The 16,477-nt window shown below is 55.8% G+C and overlaps 3 protein-coding genes across 4 annotated transcripts; 2 read left to right on the plus strand and 1 right to left on the minus strand.

Moving 5' to 3' along the window:
* Positions 1-254: 254 nt before the first annotated feature.
* On the plus strand, positions 255-4,093 carry LOC307051919 (suppressor of SWI4 1 homolog). Its single transcript, XM_079702569.1, has 12 exons — positions 255-280; positions 369-539; positions 1,028-1,129; positions 1,322-1,372; positions 1,480-1,650; positions 2,343-2,419; positions 2,631-2,738; positions 2,847-2,970; positions 3,068-3,146; positions 3,266-3,395; positions 3,468-3,631; positions 3,722-4,093. Exons 1-12 carry the CDS (start codon positions 263-265, stop codon positions 3,925-3,927), a joined length of 1,401 nt encoding a protein of 466 aa, XP_079558695.1. The 5' UTR covers positions 255-262; the 3' UTR covers positions 3,928-4,093.
* Positions 4,094-6,063: 1,970 nt separating this feature from the next.
* On the plus strand, positions 6,064-7,509 carry P2RY11 (purinergic receptor P2Y11; the record flags this gene model as incomplete). Its single annotated transcript, XM_079701486.1, has 1 exon — positions 6,064-7,509. One exon carries the CDS (start codon positions 6,064-6,066, stop codon positions 7,252-7,254), a length of 1,191 nt encoding a protein of 396 aa, XP_079557612.1. The 3' UTR covers positions 7,255-7,509.
* Positions 7,510-7,567: 58 nt separating this feature from the next.
* On the minus strand, positions 7,568-11,930 carry EIF3G (eukaryotic translation initiation factor 3 subunit G; the record flags this gene model as incomplete). Of its 2 annotated transcripts, XM_079702389.1 has the most annotated exons (11): positions 11,883-11,930; positions 11,697-11,743; positions 11,102-11,185; positions 10,902-10,990; positions 10,692-10,751; positions 9,597-9,701; positions 9,311-9,500; positions 8,478-8,585; positions 8,226-8,362; positions 8,033-8,139; positions 7,568-7,683 (listed from the first exon to the last, which is right to left on the minus strand). In XM_079702389.1, the coding sequence occupies exons 1-11, from the start codon at positions 11,900-11,902 to the stop codon at positions 7,668-7,670; spliced, it is 963 nt and encodes a 320-aa protein (XP_079558515.1). In that variant the 5' UTR covers positions 11,903-11,930. The 2 variants fall into 2 exon arrangements, with proteins under 2 accessions (XP_079558515.1, XP_079558516.1); XM_079702390.1 differs by lacking the exon at positions 7,568-7,683 and having other exon boundaries at positions 8,029-8,139.
* Positions 11,931-16,477: the final 4,547 nt, after the last annotated feature.

The raw sequence follows: 16,477 nt of genomic DNA on the forward strand, positions 1-16,477 counted from the left end.
CGCACAGCTGGTGGAAATGGCCGAGGCGGGATTCGAACCCATGGCTCATTTCGAACCGTGGCCCCTCCCTGGTTTCCACAGAAACAGGCACCAGGTGTCTCCATAGCAACCCCTCCGAGGTTTCCCGCGACCTGGTGCGCATGCCCATGTGGTGACGTCTCCACGCAGCGGCGCCTCACGTAGTCGCCTCGCCGGCGCCGGAAGTGAGCTGTGCGGCGCCGGAAGCAGCCGGCAGAAGAGGCCTCGAGGAAGAGACGGGGGCATGGGACAGTCGGGGCGGGTGAGGCGCGGTGGCCGGGAAGGCGGGCAGCGCGGGCGGGGTCCTGGCGGTGGCCGCAGTGCTCACCTCTCGCCTCTCGCTCCCGCAGTCCCGGCACCAGAAGCGGGCGCGCGCCCAGGCGCACCTCCGCAACCTCGAGGCCTATGCCGCACAGCCGCACTCTTTCGTATTCGCTCGGGGCCGCGCGGGTCGCAGCGTCCGACAGCTCAGCCTGGACTTGCGGCGGGTCATGGAGCCGCTCACCGCCACCCGCCTGCAGGTCTGCATCGCCCAGCCCACCTCCACCTGCCGTGGGCCCCGTCTTCTGCGGGGGTGGCTCCATCCTCGAAACCGCTCAAGGCCTCAGTCTCCCTGGCTGGAGAAAGGAACCCTTGTGGGGACCATCGTGGCTGCCTCTCAGGGCTTTGAGTGGCAGCAGCGAGGGCGAGCAGATAAACCGCACCCAGCTTGGCTGGGTGCCTAGGGTTGGTGGTTAAGAGGGGACTCTGGAATCAGCAAAGCTGCCTTCTCTCAAAGGCCTCGATCAAGTTACTTAACCTGTCTGCGCCTCAGTTGGCTGTCTAGGGACAGAGACGGTGCTCAGATTCAAGTCTGACTGGCTCTAGAGGCCAAGAGCATTCCATTCTTCTCTCCTCCCTCCTTCTTCCGAGGATTAAATGCAAGAAAGGGCATAACAGCTTAAGCGTATAGGCTTTGTTCAATAAGGGGATATCAGTGGTCATCCTTTTTTCTTTTTGTCGTTTCCAGATTCGAAAGAAAAACTCTCTGAAAGATTGTGTGGCAGTGGCTGGGCCCCTTGGGGTCACACACTTCCTGATCTTGAGCAAAACGGAGACCAGTGTCTACTTTGTGAGTGGATGCTCTCACCCCTCACTCCCCCACCCCCCCTCCTCCCCCAGCTCTCATGATGACCCCTTGTGCCTCTGAGCTGCCGTGATTCTGGCTTCAAAGTAAACGCTCTGAAGAGATGGGCAGAGGTTCCCATTCCCCCTGCTCCCTAGTTGGACACCTTGACCCTCACTGATCCTTTTTTTTCTGTAGAAGCTAATACGTCTCCCGGGAGGCCCTACCTTAACCTTCCGGATCAAGCAGGTAAGGACTAGAGGTGGTATGAGGCCTCCGAGGGGTAGGAGCTGGGTTTGGGGATTGCCCCAGCCACGTGTGCTTGGCGGTCACCCACTCGTCACCCTGTCTTGCAGTACACCTTGGTGCGTGATGTGGTTTCTTCTCTGCGACGTCACCGCATGCACGAGCAGCAGTTTGCCCACCCTCCTCTCCTGGTGCTCAACAGCTTTGGCCCCCACGGCATGCACGTGAAGCTCATGGCCACCATGTTCCAGAACCTGTTCCCCTCCATCAACGTGCACAAGGTGGGCTGGGCCAGGCGTGGTGGCAGGTGGTGGGGCAGGCAACAGTTACCACGCACAGGCCCTTGGGTTGATTGCTCAGTCGTCATCTCCTAGCACTGAGGCTGAGAGCTCCGGGTTCTGAGGTCGAATCCCACTCATAATGTTCTGTGACACTGGGCACGAGACTTCCCCCATGAGCTGCCATCCCATCTGGCAGGTGGAAAACAATGCCCATAGTGCTTTATTTCCTAAATGCGCGTTGAGTGCTGGTCTAAGTAGAGTAGCGTGTATTGTGGCTCCATTTTACAGAGGGGGAAACTGAGGCTGACGGGTGAAGTCACTAGTCTCAGGTCAGAGACGAGGAACAAGAAGGCAGGACCAGATTTTTAAAATCTGTTTGGCTGCAGAGCCCCTGCTTCTAATCCGTGGCACCAGTGGATCTCAAGTTAGCCTTGTTAGATGCCAGTTACCAGGAAGTCCGGTGTCGACTGCCTCAGTGGGCCTCGGAACCAGGATTTCTAGCCAACATCCAGGTAGCCCATGGACACCAATTGCAGCCCCATCCATCCCTGCAGTGCTGTCAGCACTCTGTGCCCTTTTACTGTGAGGTTTCAGGAGTGCAGCCATAGCCAGGGCTTGGCATGGGCTCCAGCACACAGTGGGGCCTGGGTGCAGCTCATGTGGTGCCGTGCCTTCTCTTCTTTCCTTTCCAGGTGAACCTGAACACCATCAAGCGCTGCCTTCTCATCAACTACAACCCTGACTCCCAGGAGCTGGATTTCCGCCATTAGTGAGTCTGGGGTGGAGTGGAGTGGGGTGGGGTGGGGTGGCGGGTGTGGCCCCACTCTGCAGTTGATGACAGCACTGCTGCTGAGCCTCTGTGATTGCGTAGTCTCAAAGTACACGCTCTGATGGACCGTGGAAAGGGTTGGTGGGGGGTGGAGCTGACCCGTGACCCCATGGTTCCTGACCTCCGTTCTCCCTCACTCTGACCCCTGCAGTAGCATCAGAGTTGTCCCTGTGGGTGCAAGTCGTGGGATGAAGAAACTTCTTCAGGAGAAGTTCCCCAACATGAGTCGCTTGCAGGACGTCAGTGAGCTGCTGGCCACGTAAGGAGGGCTCAGGGTGGGGATGGGGGGCCACTGCACACCAGCGGGCGCCAGAGCTGTCCCAGGAGCCTGGGATCCCCTCCTGAGCCCCGTGTGTGCCCCGCACAGGGGCGCAGGGCTGTCCGAGAGCGAAGCGGAGCCGGACGGCGAGCACAACATCACGGAGCTGCCCCAGGCTGTGGCGGGGCGCGGCAACATGCGGGCCCAGCAGAGTGCCGTGCGGCTCACCGAGGTGAGGCCCCGCCCGCCCGGGGCAGGCCTGGTGGCTTCCCCCAGTCTCAAGGAGGGACTGACACACCCTCCCCCAACCCCCTCCCCCGTTCCTCCAGATCGGGCCTCGGATGACACTGCAGCTCATCAAGATCCAGGAGGGTGTAGGAGAAGGGAACGTGCTGTTCCACAGTTTTGGTGAGGACGGGGCTGGAGGGGCAGTGGGGTCTGAGGCCTGATCGAAGGTGGGTCTCAAGGTGCTGGGGGGCTCACCTGGATCTTGGTGAAGGCCTCAGTGGCCGTCTCTTCCCATTTAGTGCACAAAACAGAGGAGGAACTGCAGGCCATCCTGGTAGCCAAGGAGGAGAAGCTGCGGCTCAAGGCCCAGAGGCAGGACCAGCAGGCCCAGAACGTTGAACGCAAGCGAGAGCAGCGAGAGGCCCACAGGTGTGTGGTCGCCGGGCGGCTGGGGCGGGGCCTGGGCCCGGGCTGCCATGCTGACCGGTGCTCCTCCTCCAGGAAGAAGAGCCTGGCGGGCATGAAGCGGGCACAGGCGGAGGCTGATGGGGACAGTGATGCAGAGGACCCCGGGGCCTCTGCAGAGGCACAGGGGGTCAGCCAGGAGGAAGAGGAGGATGAGGCCGAGTATTTTCGCCAGGCTGTGGGCGAGGAGCCTGATGAGGGTGAGTGGCAGGCAGGGGTCAGTGTAGCTGGGCACCATGGGCTTGTCTGTCCCTGTGCCCTGGTGGCCCTGATACAGTCTCTTCCCACAGACATGTTCCCAAAGGCAGCCAAGCGGAGGCGGCCTGCCGGGCCCCCAGGCAAGAAGCGACGGGTAAAGGAATGGAAGCCTGACCGAGGCAGTGACCAGAGGCCTCCAAAGGCCAAGGGCAGACACCTGGGGGCCCAGGCCAAGGTGGGACCCAGAGGGGCTGCCCGGGACCCCAGGCGAGGCGACCGTGGCCACCTAAGAGAGTAGCCTGAGGCCAAGCCTGGGTGGCAGGTGGAATGCCCCAGATTGGGGCCTGAGAAATGCTGCCCTGGGCTCCCCACCTCCTGGGCCTCCAGGTGCAGCCCTCGGTTTCCTTTCATAAAGGAGAACTGTTTTCCTAACCTCCCCCTCTAATAAACTGATTTCTCATGAGTCTCAGTCTGCGCTTGAAATGGGGGGCCTGGTTTCTGCCTGAAGCCTGGGCCCATTTCCCCGACGCTGGGCAGTGGAAGTGCAGGGCCTTGTTTCACAGGCAAGGGTGACGGGCAGATTTGACCCTGCTTTGGTGCCTTGGGGTCCTGGGCCCCTCCCCCAGCCTACAAAGGGCCCTCGCAAGCAGATGGGCCAGCTCTGGAGGATTGGGTGTCATAAGGAAGGAAATCGGGGGTGGAAGTGAGGCGCGTGCCCAGACCCGCTCTGCAGGCTGAAGGAGGTGCTGCTGGGAAGGGGAGGGACTGGCAGCGCTGCTGGTGTCTCAGCAAAGGACCGTGTGCAGCACAGCACACGGGCTGCAGACCCACAGGCAGGCCATGCGGGCCACAGCCACCACCACCTCAGGTGAGGAGCCAGCACTGCTGGGTCAGTTGAGCCAGGCACACATCCAGGGCCTTGGGGGTGGAGGCGGCCGGCTCTTGGAAGGCAGAGGGGAGAAGGGTTAAGAAACACATCTGGACCGACTTCCTCCCAAGGCAGAGGGATGGGATAGGAAGGCAGAAGTGAGAGTGGGGTAGCTGACCGGGTCAGGGAAGGGGTACGTGCACCTCGCACAGAGCTCCCGGCCAGCCTGCTGGACCAACTGGGAACAGGCCAATTCTCAGGTTGGAAAGTTGAGGCTGAGTGGGCCGTGTGAAGGGTCAACTGCAGAGCTCAGCTTTCGCCCGCACTGCTCAGTCCCAGGTGCTGTTCTGGGCACTGGAAAGCCAGTAGCAGGGCACTGCCCCACCCTCAGGAGGGAACATTCTGGGGATTTTTCTTAACAGTGATCAGATGGAGTGACAAGCTGTGGCAAAAAAATAAGCAGGGTAGGGGACCAAGGGTGCGGTCACAACATTAGGGTGGTCTCAGGTCCTCTCTCAGGACCAGACCAGGAGGAAGTGAGTGGGACAGCCTTAAGGATGCCTGTTGTCCGTGACTCAGCCAGTGCAAAGGCCCTGAGGCAGGCTGTGCCTTAAGGAACAGCCAGGACACTATGGTCACAGGGAGTTGGGAGTGGTAAATGAGAGAGCCAGTGGGGTGGGAGGGATAGCTCCTGCAGGGCCTTGTGCGAAAAGGTGAGCGCTGGCTTTTCCTCCATGTGAGGAGGAAGCCGGGGAGGGCTGGGAGGATAGGGATGTGACCTGTCTTAGGTGCCCTTTGGAGGCTGTGAGAGAACAGATGGGTGAGGGCCAGAGCAGGGAGACCCAAGTGCGGCCAACAGGTAGATGGTGGGGGCTGGACTTGGGTGACACTAAGGGGGTGACAGATCGGACTTGGAGTTGTGTAGTTGGTGGGACACTCCCCTGGGCTCCCTCTCCTCCACCTCAGGCCCCGATGGCTCTGGGTGGTCACTGCCAGGTTACATGCATCCCTGGTTCTTTTTCTTTACTTTTATTATTTTTTATTTATTTTTTTGGCTGCATTGGGTCTTCATTGCTGTGTGTGGGCTTTCTCTAGTTGCGGCGAGTGGGGGCCACTCTTCGTTGCGGTGCGCGGGCTTCTCATTGCGGTGGCTTCTCTTGTTGCAGAGCACGGGCTCTAGCCGCGCAGGCTTCAGTAGCTGTGGCTCGCGGGCTCTAGAGCACAGGCTCAGTAGTTGTGGTGCACAGGCTTAGTTGCTCAGCGGCGTGTGGGATCTCCCCGGACCAGGGCTCGAACCTGTGTCCCCTGCATTGGCAGGTGGATTCTTAACCACTGCGCCACCAGGGAAGCCCGCGTCCCTGGTTCTTGCTCCAGCTGGTTCTTGATGGTGTGGGACACAGAGAGAGCCTGAATGAAGGACTCTGTGCCTCTAACCACTCTGGGCCTCTGGGCCTCTTCGTACAGATGCCCTCTGTACGAAGGAGCTGCGGTTGGCCCCTGCTCCTGGGTGTGGAAAAATACTCTGCGGAAGTATGCCTCGCAAAGGGCTCCTGGCGCACAGTCGGTATGGGTGCCACAGTGTTTCCGACTCTGAAGGCGGCGGGAGCCATGGTCAGGGACAGAGCTGATGCAGCAACGCTCTCTGCCCCAGGTCCCACACACTGCCCAGCCAACTTCTCAGCGGCTGCTGACCACATCCTCAGCAGCTTCCAGGCAGACTTTCTGTGGCCCGTGCTGGTGGCTGTGTTTCTGGTGGCCTTGGCTGGTAACAGCCTGGCCCTGTACCGCTTCTGCACCCAGGAGCATCGCCCTTGGCACCCAGCCGTGATCTTCTCAGCCCAGCTGGCAGTCAGCGACCTGCTCTACGCCCTGACGCTGCCCCCGCTGGCCGCCTACTTCTACCCACCCAAACACTGGAGCTACGGGGAGGCTGCCTGCCGCCTGGAGCGCTTCCTCTTCACCTGCAACCTGCTGGGCAGCGTCATCTTCATCACCTGCATCAGCCTCAACCGCTACCTGGGCATTGCCCACCCCTTCTTCACCCACAGCCAACTGCGGCCCAAGCACGCCTGGGCCATCAGCGCTGCTGGCTGGGCACTGGCAGCCCTGCTGGCCGCACCCATGCTCAGCTTCTCCCACCTGAGTGGGCCACAGCAGGAAGGCAAGTGCACTGTGGACAGGCCTGATGCCTGCATCAAGTGCTTGGGGACAGCGGATGACAGCCAGCTTGAGGCCTACAGGGTCTACAGCCTGGCGCTTGTGGCACTGGGCTGCAGCCTGCCACTGCTGCTCAGCCTGGTGGCCTACGGCGGCCTCGGGCAGGCCGTGCAACAGAGCCACGGCATGACAGCGGCCAACAAGCTGCGCGTGATGGTGCTGGTGGCCAGTGGCATTGCCCTCTACGCTAGTTCCTATGTGCCCTACTATGTCACAGGGGTGCTCAACGTGTATGCCCGGCAGCGCTGGAGAGCCCTCTGCCCAGGCTTTGCAACTGTGGCCCAGGCTAAGGCAGCGCTGGGCTGGAGGACGTACGTGGCCCACCAGGTAACACGGGCCCTCGTTCCCCTGGCCATCTGCATACACCCGCTGCTCTACATGGCTGTGGTGCCCAGCCTGGACTGCTGCCGCCGACGCTGCCCTGGCTGCAGGCAGGGGCAGGCCCCAGAGAACACGGAGTGCTCCGGCCAAGCCCTGCCCCTCAATGTCACAGCCACTCCCAAAACCTCGGGGCCCCAGTCCCCTGAGTTCAGCCCATGACCTGGCCCATCTTCAGCCCCCTCCTCATCACGAGACACCGAGACCCAGCAGCAGAATGGAGGCTGAGAGCACAGCAGGCCCCTGGCTCTGATCCCCCAAGAGGCCCTGAGCCAAAACTTCCTCCCCAAAGAAAGGCCTGTAGTGGGACCAGGGAGCGCCCAAGCCAGAGCAGCAGGAATTGCCACCCGCAGCAGTAACCCCGGGCAGGGCCAGGGAGCAAACCCACAAACGGCAGGGGGGGCGGGGGGTGGGGGGGCTGTCCCCGCCCACCACAGTGTGAGTGACATCTGTGAATAAATGGAACAGCACAGGGTGATGGAGACCTTTTATTGCCCTCGGAGCCCCCTGCTTCAGGAGGCTGCCCTCTGTCACTGAAGGATCCCGGGGCTGGGGGCCAAGCAGCAGCAGCCGGCTTAGTTGGTTGACGGCCTAGAGAGGGAAACACGAGGTGGCTGAGGATGGGAAGTATGGGGGCTTCAGACCCCTAAGGGAATCCCAAGAGCACCCCCTACACCCACACCACAGGGAACTCAACGGGGATGAGGGGGACGGGGCAGGACGAGACCGGGTGGCGGCGCAGAGCACACGACGAGCCAGACCGGCGGGAAGCAGCTGGCCCTGCCGCACGTGGGCTGGGCGCCCCTCCGTGAGGAGGACAGTAAATGACCTGTGCCCCAGGACAGCCTTTGTGGCTGTTAACCTGGCCTGGGGCCTGCAGTCAGCCCGAGCATCTGTGGGCCGCGACGCCATGGGGGGCGGGGGAAGGCAGGGGTCTCACTTGGCCCACTCGACGTTGAGGATGAGGTGGTCGTAGCCGAAGCCGGACACCCCGGCAATGGCGCGAGCGGCGTCCTCGCGGCGGTGGAAGCTGATGAAGGCAAAGCCCTGGGGGAGGGGGTGGGGTCAGGGACGCTCAAGGCACAACTGGGACCGATGGAGGACCCCTCCCCGCCCCCCGGCCGCCAGCTCACCTTGGACTGGCCAGTGGTCTTGTCCTTTGCCAGGTAGATGCGGGAGATGGAGCCAAAGGGCCGGAAGAGCTCCTGCAGGTCGGTCTCACGAGTGTCCTCAGACAGGTTGGTGACGCGGATGGTGGCGTTGTCATCGGCTGGGCGGGCAAGGAGAGGCATCTGTAAGGGGCCGGCCCCACCCGCGGGATAATCACAGGGTGCAGGGAGGTGCCCACCCGCCGGCCCAGTGCCAGGATGCCCTCGCCACCTCACCTCTGCGGTTGGGCTGCATAGATTCCCCACGGCGGCTGGCTCCATCCCGCAGGCTCGGAGGCACATACTTTCCCGTCTTGTTCTGAGTGGCCTGCACAGGCTCCAGCTCTGGAGACCAAAAGCAAGGCCTAGTCAGGTCTCCCCGGCACAGACCTGCCCCAGGATGCTGGCGGCTCCAGCCACGGCCCCGCCCAAGCACCATCTGTCAAACCACAGGTGATCAGTTGATTCCTTCAAGGCCTCGTGGTTACAACGACTTAAAGGTCACATGCAGGAAGCTGACACCACCTCAACACCCTGCCAGTGGCACAGGAAGAGCGAGAGAACCACAGGGGTTGACAGCAACGTCCAGCCTCACAACACATGGGAAGACAGGTACACAGGGTTAGGGACAGCCCCCAGGTACCTGCCCCCGGGCAGGTGACAAGTGGCTGCTCACCTGGGTGAGTCTGCTCCTCGGTGTGGGCGTGCAAACACAGCGCACTCAAGTCAGGAAACTCACAGACACATCCGGGGAACCGTCTCCCCACCACTCACGGTGTAAGTAGTCACACACGCGGCCGTGCCCACAAGCGGCTCTCTCAGCCCCCAGTGAGGAGAGTCAGGTGACATCACCAGCAGTCAGAGCACCCACCTGCCAGTCTCTCTCACACAAACGAACATGGCCTGTGGTCACAGCCTTGCAGTGCGGACGCTGTTGTGTGGGAGACGACAGCCCCAGCAGTGGCGGTCCCGTTCAGACACCAGGTGACGACCCACAACTCTCCCAGAGGCGCACACAATCCCCGTCCTCCACCCCACAGCCTGCCAGCCGCATCCCCGGGCCCTGGCACCTCCGGGCAGCTTCTCCTTCTCGCCAGTGGACAGGCCCAGCTGCTCGGCCAGCTCCTTCTGCATGGGCCCCAGCGTGTCCTTGTAGGGGCAGCGGGTGGTCCAGTGGTCGCCCTTGCAGATTCGGCAGGACACGATCTTCTGGCCCTTGAGTTTGTTCATCGGGTCCTCCTCTTCCTGGCAGTTCAGATCCTGGTGGGGCAGGTCAGAGCGGCTCAGACTGGGCTGGCACAACCCTGACACCACCACCACCCTGGCCACTGGCCCCCGGCCTCTTGGCCCACTTACCTCTTTGCTGGTGATGAATGTCATGGATACATCATCGCTGACGGTGGTAGTGGCCACATTGGGCCCTGGTGGGTCAAACTCTGAGTTCCCAAACTTCTTCCAGTTCTGAGCTCAGGGCGGGATAGGGGACAGGTTAGGGCAAGGACAAATGTGAGCCCCTCACTGGCACCCTAGACTTACAAGCGCCACCTCCAGGGTGTCTGGGCCTTGAACCCCACTCACCACCCACCCTCACCACACTCCTCAAAGCAGTGGTGACGACAGTTCCTGTTCCCTGAGTGCCCACCAGGCCCTAGCTTCACGCCAGCTCCAGGAGCCGAGGGCAGCTCTCAGCCCCATGTTCCAGATGAGAGAACTGAGGCTCAGGGAGGAAACAGCTCCACAGCCAACAGCTCCTGGTAGGGGCCGTGCAGGTGGCGGACCAGCTCCCACCATGGAGTGATGCTCAGGGGTGTGCAAGGTCACCCAGACTTCCAGGGGCCTTGAGCTAATTAAACAACCTGAACCTCAACTTCCTCCACTATAAAAAAGGGACCACAATGCTTCCCACACCTCCCCGGAACGCTACGGGGACGGAATGAGAAAATACTTCCTGCAAAGCACCTGGGTCTAACACAGAGAAAGCAGTATGCAGGTAATTGTGCCAAATGTATTTATTGCTATCACTTCTTCTGCTGTGACGGCCACCTGAGGGGAAGGCTTGGCTCTTTTCCTCCTGGTAGACAACCCAAGAGGAGTAAGAATCAAGCCCACCCACTGCTGCACCCGCTGGACTTCTCAGGGCCCCCATAGACTGCAAACAGGCCTCAGTTCTGCTCCAGTAAAACAAGTACAAACAGTTAAACCCCACTTCTAAAAATAAAGGTACCAGGGAAAAGGATTCCTATTTTTCTCTGAGTCAGCTCTGGAGGCGCCCCCAAGAGAGGGGGAGAAGGGTCTTACCTTCCTCCCTTTTTTTTTTTTTTTTAAATTCTTTTCTATTTTTGGCCGCACTACGCGGCATGTGGGATCTTAGTTCCCGGACCGGGGATCGAAGCCGTGCCTCCTGCAGTGGACGCAGAGCCCTAACCACTGGACCGCCAGGGAAGTCCTTACCTTCCTCCTTGCCACAGCCTTTGAGGCCTTCCGGGTCTCAATTCTGAAGGTGCGAACAATCTGTAGACAGAAGGGGAGACGTCTGGGCTTCCTGCTCCTCAAGGTTCCTGGGGCCAGGGGATCTTCCTCATCAACGCACCCGACACACGTCATTCTCTCCCTGTCCAAGTGCCCCCAAGCAAAGGGCACCCACCTCTTCCCCAGCCTCACCTTGAACTTCTTGCCATCCTCATCTATCTTGTACTCGGTCAATGTCTTGATGTTTCCATTGATGACCTCCTTGGGAGGCGGCAGTGGAGCTGGGAGAGGGGAAGACACAAGAGGAACTGAGCCCCAGGGAATGGGGACCAGGCAGGAAGGCGGCTGGGGAGAAGAGGCAGCCCAGGGATGGAGAGGAGTCTGTCACTCACCTCCCGGCAATAGTTCAGGCTCTGGGCTGGTATCCCCGGTGGTCAGAGGGATCCCCTTGAGGAGATCGCTGGTGACACATTTGTCTGTGAAAGGGAGGGTAGGGAACAGGGATTAGATAGAGGGGCAGGAGCTCCCAAACCGAAATGGAGCGACCTTTGGTATGATGTCCGCACCAAGAGTTGAGGAAGGCAGGACCAAGGGCAGACGACTGGCCAGGAAGTGTCCTGGGATAGCCGTCCGGGGACACGAAGCTGGCTGTAGTAACTTCCAGCAATGGCAAGCATAGGGGATCCCTGGCACCCGGGCGCTAGTACAAAGGCAGGAGGGAGGCTGTTACAACTTCCTCCCCCGGAGAAGGGGAGCAGCTGTGCTGGTACCAAGGATTTGGGCGGTGGCATGGGAGGAAAAGGAACTGGCTGGTGAACATCTGGAATTGGAGATCGGCTGGCCCGGATAAGGATGGCGCGGGGCAGGGGCTGGCCGTGAGGGGAGATGCAGGGTCAGACGGCGGTGCCAGGGTGGGGGATTGGAACAGGCATCAGTGACGGCCTGGAGGGCTGGCTGTGGTGATCGGGGGCGACAGGGCAGACTCACCGTCCTCTCCCTCCTCTTCCACCTGGTCGGCCCAACTGGGCTTCGAACTGCGGGGACAAGTTGGCCAGGAGGAGGGCTGCGTGAGGCGAGGCCCGGCTCCCGCGGCCTCGGCACACCCAGCCTTCATAATACCCCCTAGAACGCCCAGTCCGCCTCCCAAGCCTCCCTCCATGACCCCAGACTCACTCAAAGTCTCCGGTCGGCATTGGAACACCTTCTCCACGCAGCCCAAGTCTGGGCCAAAGACCGGAAGTGAGAGGAGCACGAGACTTCCGATTCCGCTGCCTAGAGCAGCCCGACCGCCGTGCCCCACAGCGCCCCCTACCGACAGAGGTAGAGGCGCCGGCTGTGTGAGAGGCTGGGCGCTGGTACCCTGCTAGGTAGCTAAATAGAAGCGCATGTCATTTACGTTTTTTAAAAAATTAAAAATTAATAATAACAACAAAGCTCAGTTATTGAGCTTTCACTGTTTGCAGGAACTGTGGGGAAAAATTACTACTTCCATTTTGCAGCTGAAGAAACCAAGGCTGGTCTTCCTTGTCTGGAAAGAGCTTTCCTGATTCAAATGATCAAGATGTCAAGTGGCCCCCTCAACCATTCTTCCTCCTTTGGTAACTTTTTTTTTTTTTTTAGCCGCGCCGTGGGGCTTACAGGATCTTAGCTCCCCAACCAGGGATCAAACCCGGGTCCCCTGAAATGGAAGCGCAGAGTCCTAACCACTGGACCTCCAGGGAATTCACAGTAACCTTCCTGGATCCCTGAAATGATCTTTTCCATTTACTTGTTTATTGTCCAGCTCTCCCTCTAGAGGACGCATTCTCAATGGGAGTGATATGGCTCCCAAGGGGGCCAAAACTAATTCTTGGGTGGCGAAAACAAAAGAAAACAAAAAAACCTTAGACATGACAATGGCTTGTGGCCCTCCAAAGCCAACCCTCCCTGACAAAATCTTATTCCTAAACATTTAATTTCTGCTGTTAGGGAGAAATTAAATGTAATTAGATTAAAACTGATTTAAATTAAAGATAATTCCATTTTTCTCCTATAGAGAGGCAATAATGAACAAAATAGTAAAAACTGCTGTAGACTGCTGCAGAAAGTAGACATTGCCTGCTTCATTCATCTCTGGGTCCCCAGCACCCACAGGGTGTCTGAACTTAGTGCTCAATTAATGGGCATTTGGGATGGGGTAGGAACCATATTATAAAGGACTTTTAAACTAGACTAATGAGCATAGGCTCTTTATCCTGCAGGCTGCGGGGTGTGGGTGAGGTCACTGACATGTTTTGAGTGGTGACCCAATGTGACCAGATTTTCTTGTGAGAAAGGTTATTCTGGAAGCCTGTAGAGGATAGAGTGGAAAGGAATAAATTAGCAGGAGTCCAGGAAGGAGGCTGGGAAAGTAAGTAAATAAAGAGCATGGTTGGGAATTCCCTGGCATGCAGTGGTTAGGACTTCAAGCTTCCATTGCAGAGGTCACAGGTTCGATCCCTAGTTGGAGAATTAAGATCCCGCAAGCCATGCAGCACCACCAAAAAAAAAAAAGACAGAAAGAAAGAGAGTGTCCACACAGAAGAAACTATTATAAAGTTTGTACAGAGAGCCTGTAAACATTTGTGCAAACTCACTCAAGTTTACTCCAAGGAATGCAAAATCCAAACAATGTAGCAGATGGGCGAAACTGTAAAACATTTATCTTACCCAGTGGTAGCAAAGATGTAGAGAAAAAGACACTCCCACACTTTGTTAGTACGTGAAATTATGCAAATTATTTGGATGGAATATTGACAACATCTGCTAAAACTTAAATGCACATATGTATTTCCTTTGAACTAGGTAATAATTCAACCTGTGAGAAACACTTGTAAATGTATGCAAAGATGTGAGAATAAGCTATCTGGGCAGTATTGTTTATGATAACAAAAACTAGCAATGCCTATCTGTCCGTTCATGGGGCTGTTTAAATAGATTAAGACATGCTATGCTATAATCTATTAAATGCTATGCAGTCTTTAAGGAAGTAGATCCCTTTGTGGTCATGTTAAAAAATATATTTGAGGGACTTCCCTGGTGGTCAAGCGGTTAAGACTCCACACTTCCAATGCGGGGCACACAGGTTCAATCCCTGGTCAGGGAATTAAGATCCCACATGCCAGCACGGTGTGGCCAAAAAAAAAATATATATATATATATATATATATATATATATATATACACACACACACATACATATATATAGACATATATATATGATAAGGAGAGAAAGCAAGATATAAAATGGCATATGCTATAGGAAACAATTTTGTAAATCTTTAATAGCACATAGATATGTAAATATATGCAAACTATTTTTGGAAAAGAAATATCAAACTGTTCCTAAGGGATGCTTTGAGAGGAAGCCATTAGGAAGGAAAAGCTTATTTTTGGATTTTTCTGTTGTATTTAAAATTTTTCTCATGTGATTTTTTTTGGTTTAAATACAAACATATACATAACTATAAAATTATACTTTGTATATTAATATATAGCACACATTCATGTAATGCATGCGAGATGTAACCTATAAATGTATTTTAATATGTTTTTCATATCCAGGAACTTACACTTCTTCTTCCAGGACTGGCCCAAGGAAATACACATCCAAGTGCACTAAATTATCTGTAAGAAAGTGTCCAGCACAGTGTGGCTTAAAGGATTGGAAAATTGAAAGCTGCACAACCATCATGATTAAGGGATTAGCTAAATGTCGCCCCACTCATATGAGCACCACCCCTTGAGGGAAAACTGCCCATTTCTGGCTGCCCAGAAGGACGTTAACCACTAAACACTGATGCTTCTGGGTGTTTCAGTTTGGCCTCATCTTTACAGGCATACTTCGTTTCATTGTGCTTTGCAGATTTTTTTTTACCAGTTGAAGGTTTGTGGGAACCCTGTGTTGTCAGATAATGGCTAGCATTTTTAGCAATATTTTTAAATTAAGGGTTTTAAAAAATATTTATTTATTTGGCTGCATCGGGTCTTAGTTGCGACACACAGGATCTTCCTCGCTGCGGTGCGCGGGCTTCTCTCTAGTTGTGGCGCAAGGGCTCTAGAGCACATGGGCTCGGTAGTTGTGGCGCCAGGGCTTAATTGTCCCATAGCATATGGGATATTAGTTCCCCAACCAGGGATAAACCTGCATCCCTTGTATTAGAAGGCAGATTCCTAACCACTAGACCACCAGGGAAGTCCCTAAGATGTATTTTTTTTTTTTAGACATAATGCTATCGTGCACTTAATAGACTACAGTACAGTAGTACTGTACTGGAAAACCAAAGAAAAATCGGTGACTCATGATACTCTCTTTATTGATTGATCCATTGATTGATTTTGATATTTGCTTTACTGCAGTGGTTCACAACCAAATCTGCAATATCTCTGAGGTATGCATGTACTTCCTTTTCAGTATGCTTTCTGTGTGGAATACTTTTTCTTTTCTCTCTTTCTTCCTTTCTTTTCTTTTTCTTTTTCTTTTTTTTTTTTTTTTTGGCTGCACCGTGCGGCATGCGGGATCTTAGTTCCCCGACCAAGGATCGAACCCGTGCCCGCTGCAGTGGAAGCGTGGAGTCTTAACCACTGGACCACCAGGGAAGTCCCTGGAACACTTTTTCTTAAACATCAAGTGTGTATTATTTTTTTCTAAAAATCAGGAATTTTCCAAGGAATAATAGAAGGGGGCCCAGGGAAGCATAGGGCAGTGGGGAGAAGCCTGAGTCCAAGGCTGAATGGAAAAATGTCCCCGAGCCCTTCTTTTGGTCCTTCTCATGGCACAAACATTCTTTCCACATCCAGAATCTCCACAGGACAGCAGCCAAGACAAGGGCAGAAGCAACCCCTGCAAAAGGCATAAGGAGAAGAGTGTGGACATGCAGGGTGTGCCATCCCTTGGAAATTCAGCAGCAGCTTCGGGGATTCACTGGATGTCACACATGGAATTCCACTTCTCAGTATTCTTCATAAGAGCCACAAATACACGTCCACAAAAGGCCACGCATTAGAGTATGTACATAGCAGATTTATTCACAATGGCCAAAACTGGGAACAATTTGAATTAGTTTCTGCCATAACAAAATACCACAGACTGAATGGCTTATAAACAACAGAATTTTATTTTCTCACAGTTCTGGAGGCTGGGGGTCTGAGATCAAAATGTCGTTCTGAGGCCTCTCTCCCTGGCTTGTGGATGGCTGTTTTCTCCCTGTGCCTTCACATCATCCTTATAAGGACACCAGTCGTATTGGTTTGGGCCCACCCTAATGACTTCATTTTACTTATCTATTTTTTAAAATATAGTTAAGTATAGTTGATTTACAGTATTGTGTTAATTTCAGGTGTACAGCAAAGAGAGAGGGAGAGAGGAGGTGGGCTCCCTCCCCCTCCCATCCTCTCCCCCACTGCTTTCTCTTCTTTCTGCTTCAACAACCACCAGGCGCCTTTTAGATCAGCCCTGAAGTAAACGTTTATGCTTGGACGGCCTGACTTCCCCACTGACCTCCAGCCTGGGACCACCGCTGGGAGATGAAGTCTGCGGGGCCCTGGGCGGCGGGCTGCACAGGCACCTCTTCTGACGCCCAATCTCTCCTCCTTTATGAGGCAGCTGCCAGCTCCCCTCCCTGACTCCCCAAGAATTTGAGCCTTTTTAATATGTGTCGATAATGCCATGAGCTCCTATTTAACTTTTCCACGAGGACCCATCTCCCGAAATGCAGTGGTTTTCAGCCTTGGCTGCACTAGAGAACCCC

This window comes from Hyperoodon ampullatus (assembly GCF_949752795.1).
Source record: "Hyperoodon ampullatus genome assembly, chromosome: 4".
In the NCBI taxonomy this organism is placed as follows: domain Eukaryota; kingdom Metazoa; phylum Chordata; class Mammalia; order Artiodactyla; family Ziphiidae; genus Hyperoodon; species Hyperoodon ampullatus.

Bases quoted from the DNA above. Each gene is read 5' to 3' on its own strand.
- LOC307051919 (XM_079702569.1), top strand. The intron at 2,971-3,067 runs GTGAGGCCCCGC...CCGTTCCTCCAG, and splicing joins GTGCCGTGCGGCTCACCGAG to ATCGGGCCTCGGATGACACT. The intron at 3,147-3,265 runs GTGAGGACGGGG...CTTCCCATTTAG, and splicing joins CGTGCTGTTCCACAGTTTTG to TGCACAAAACAGAGGAGGAA.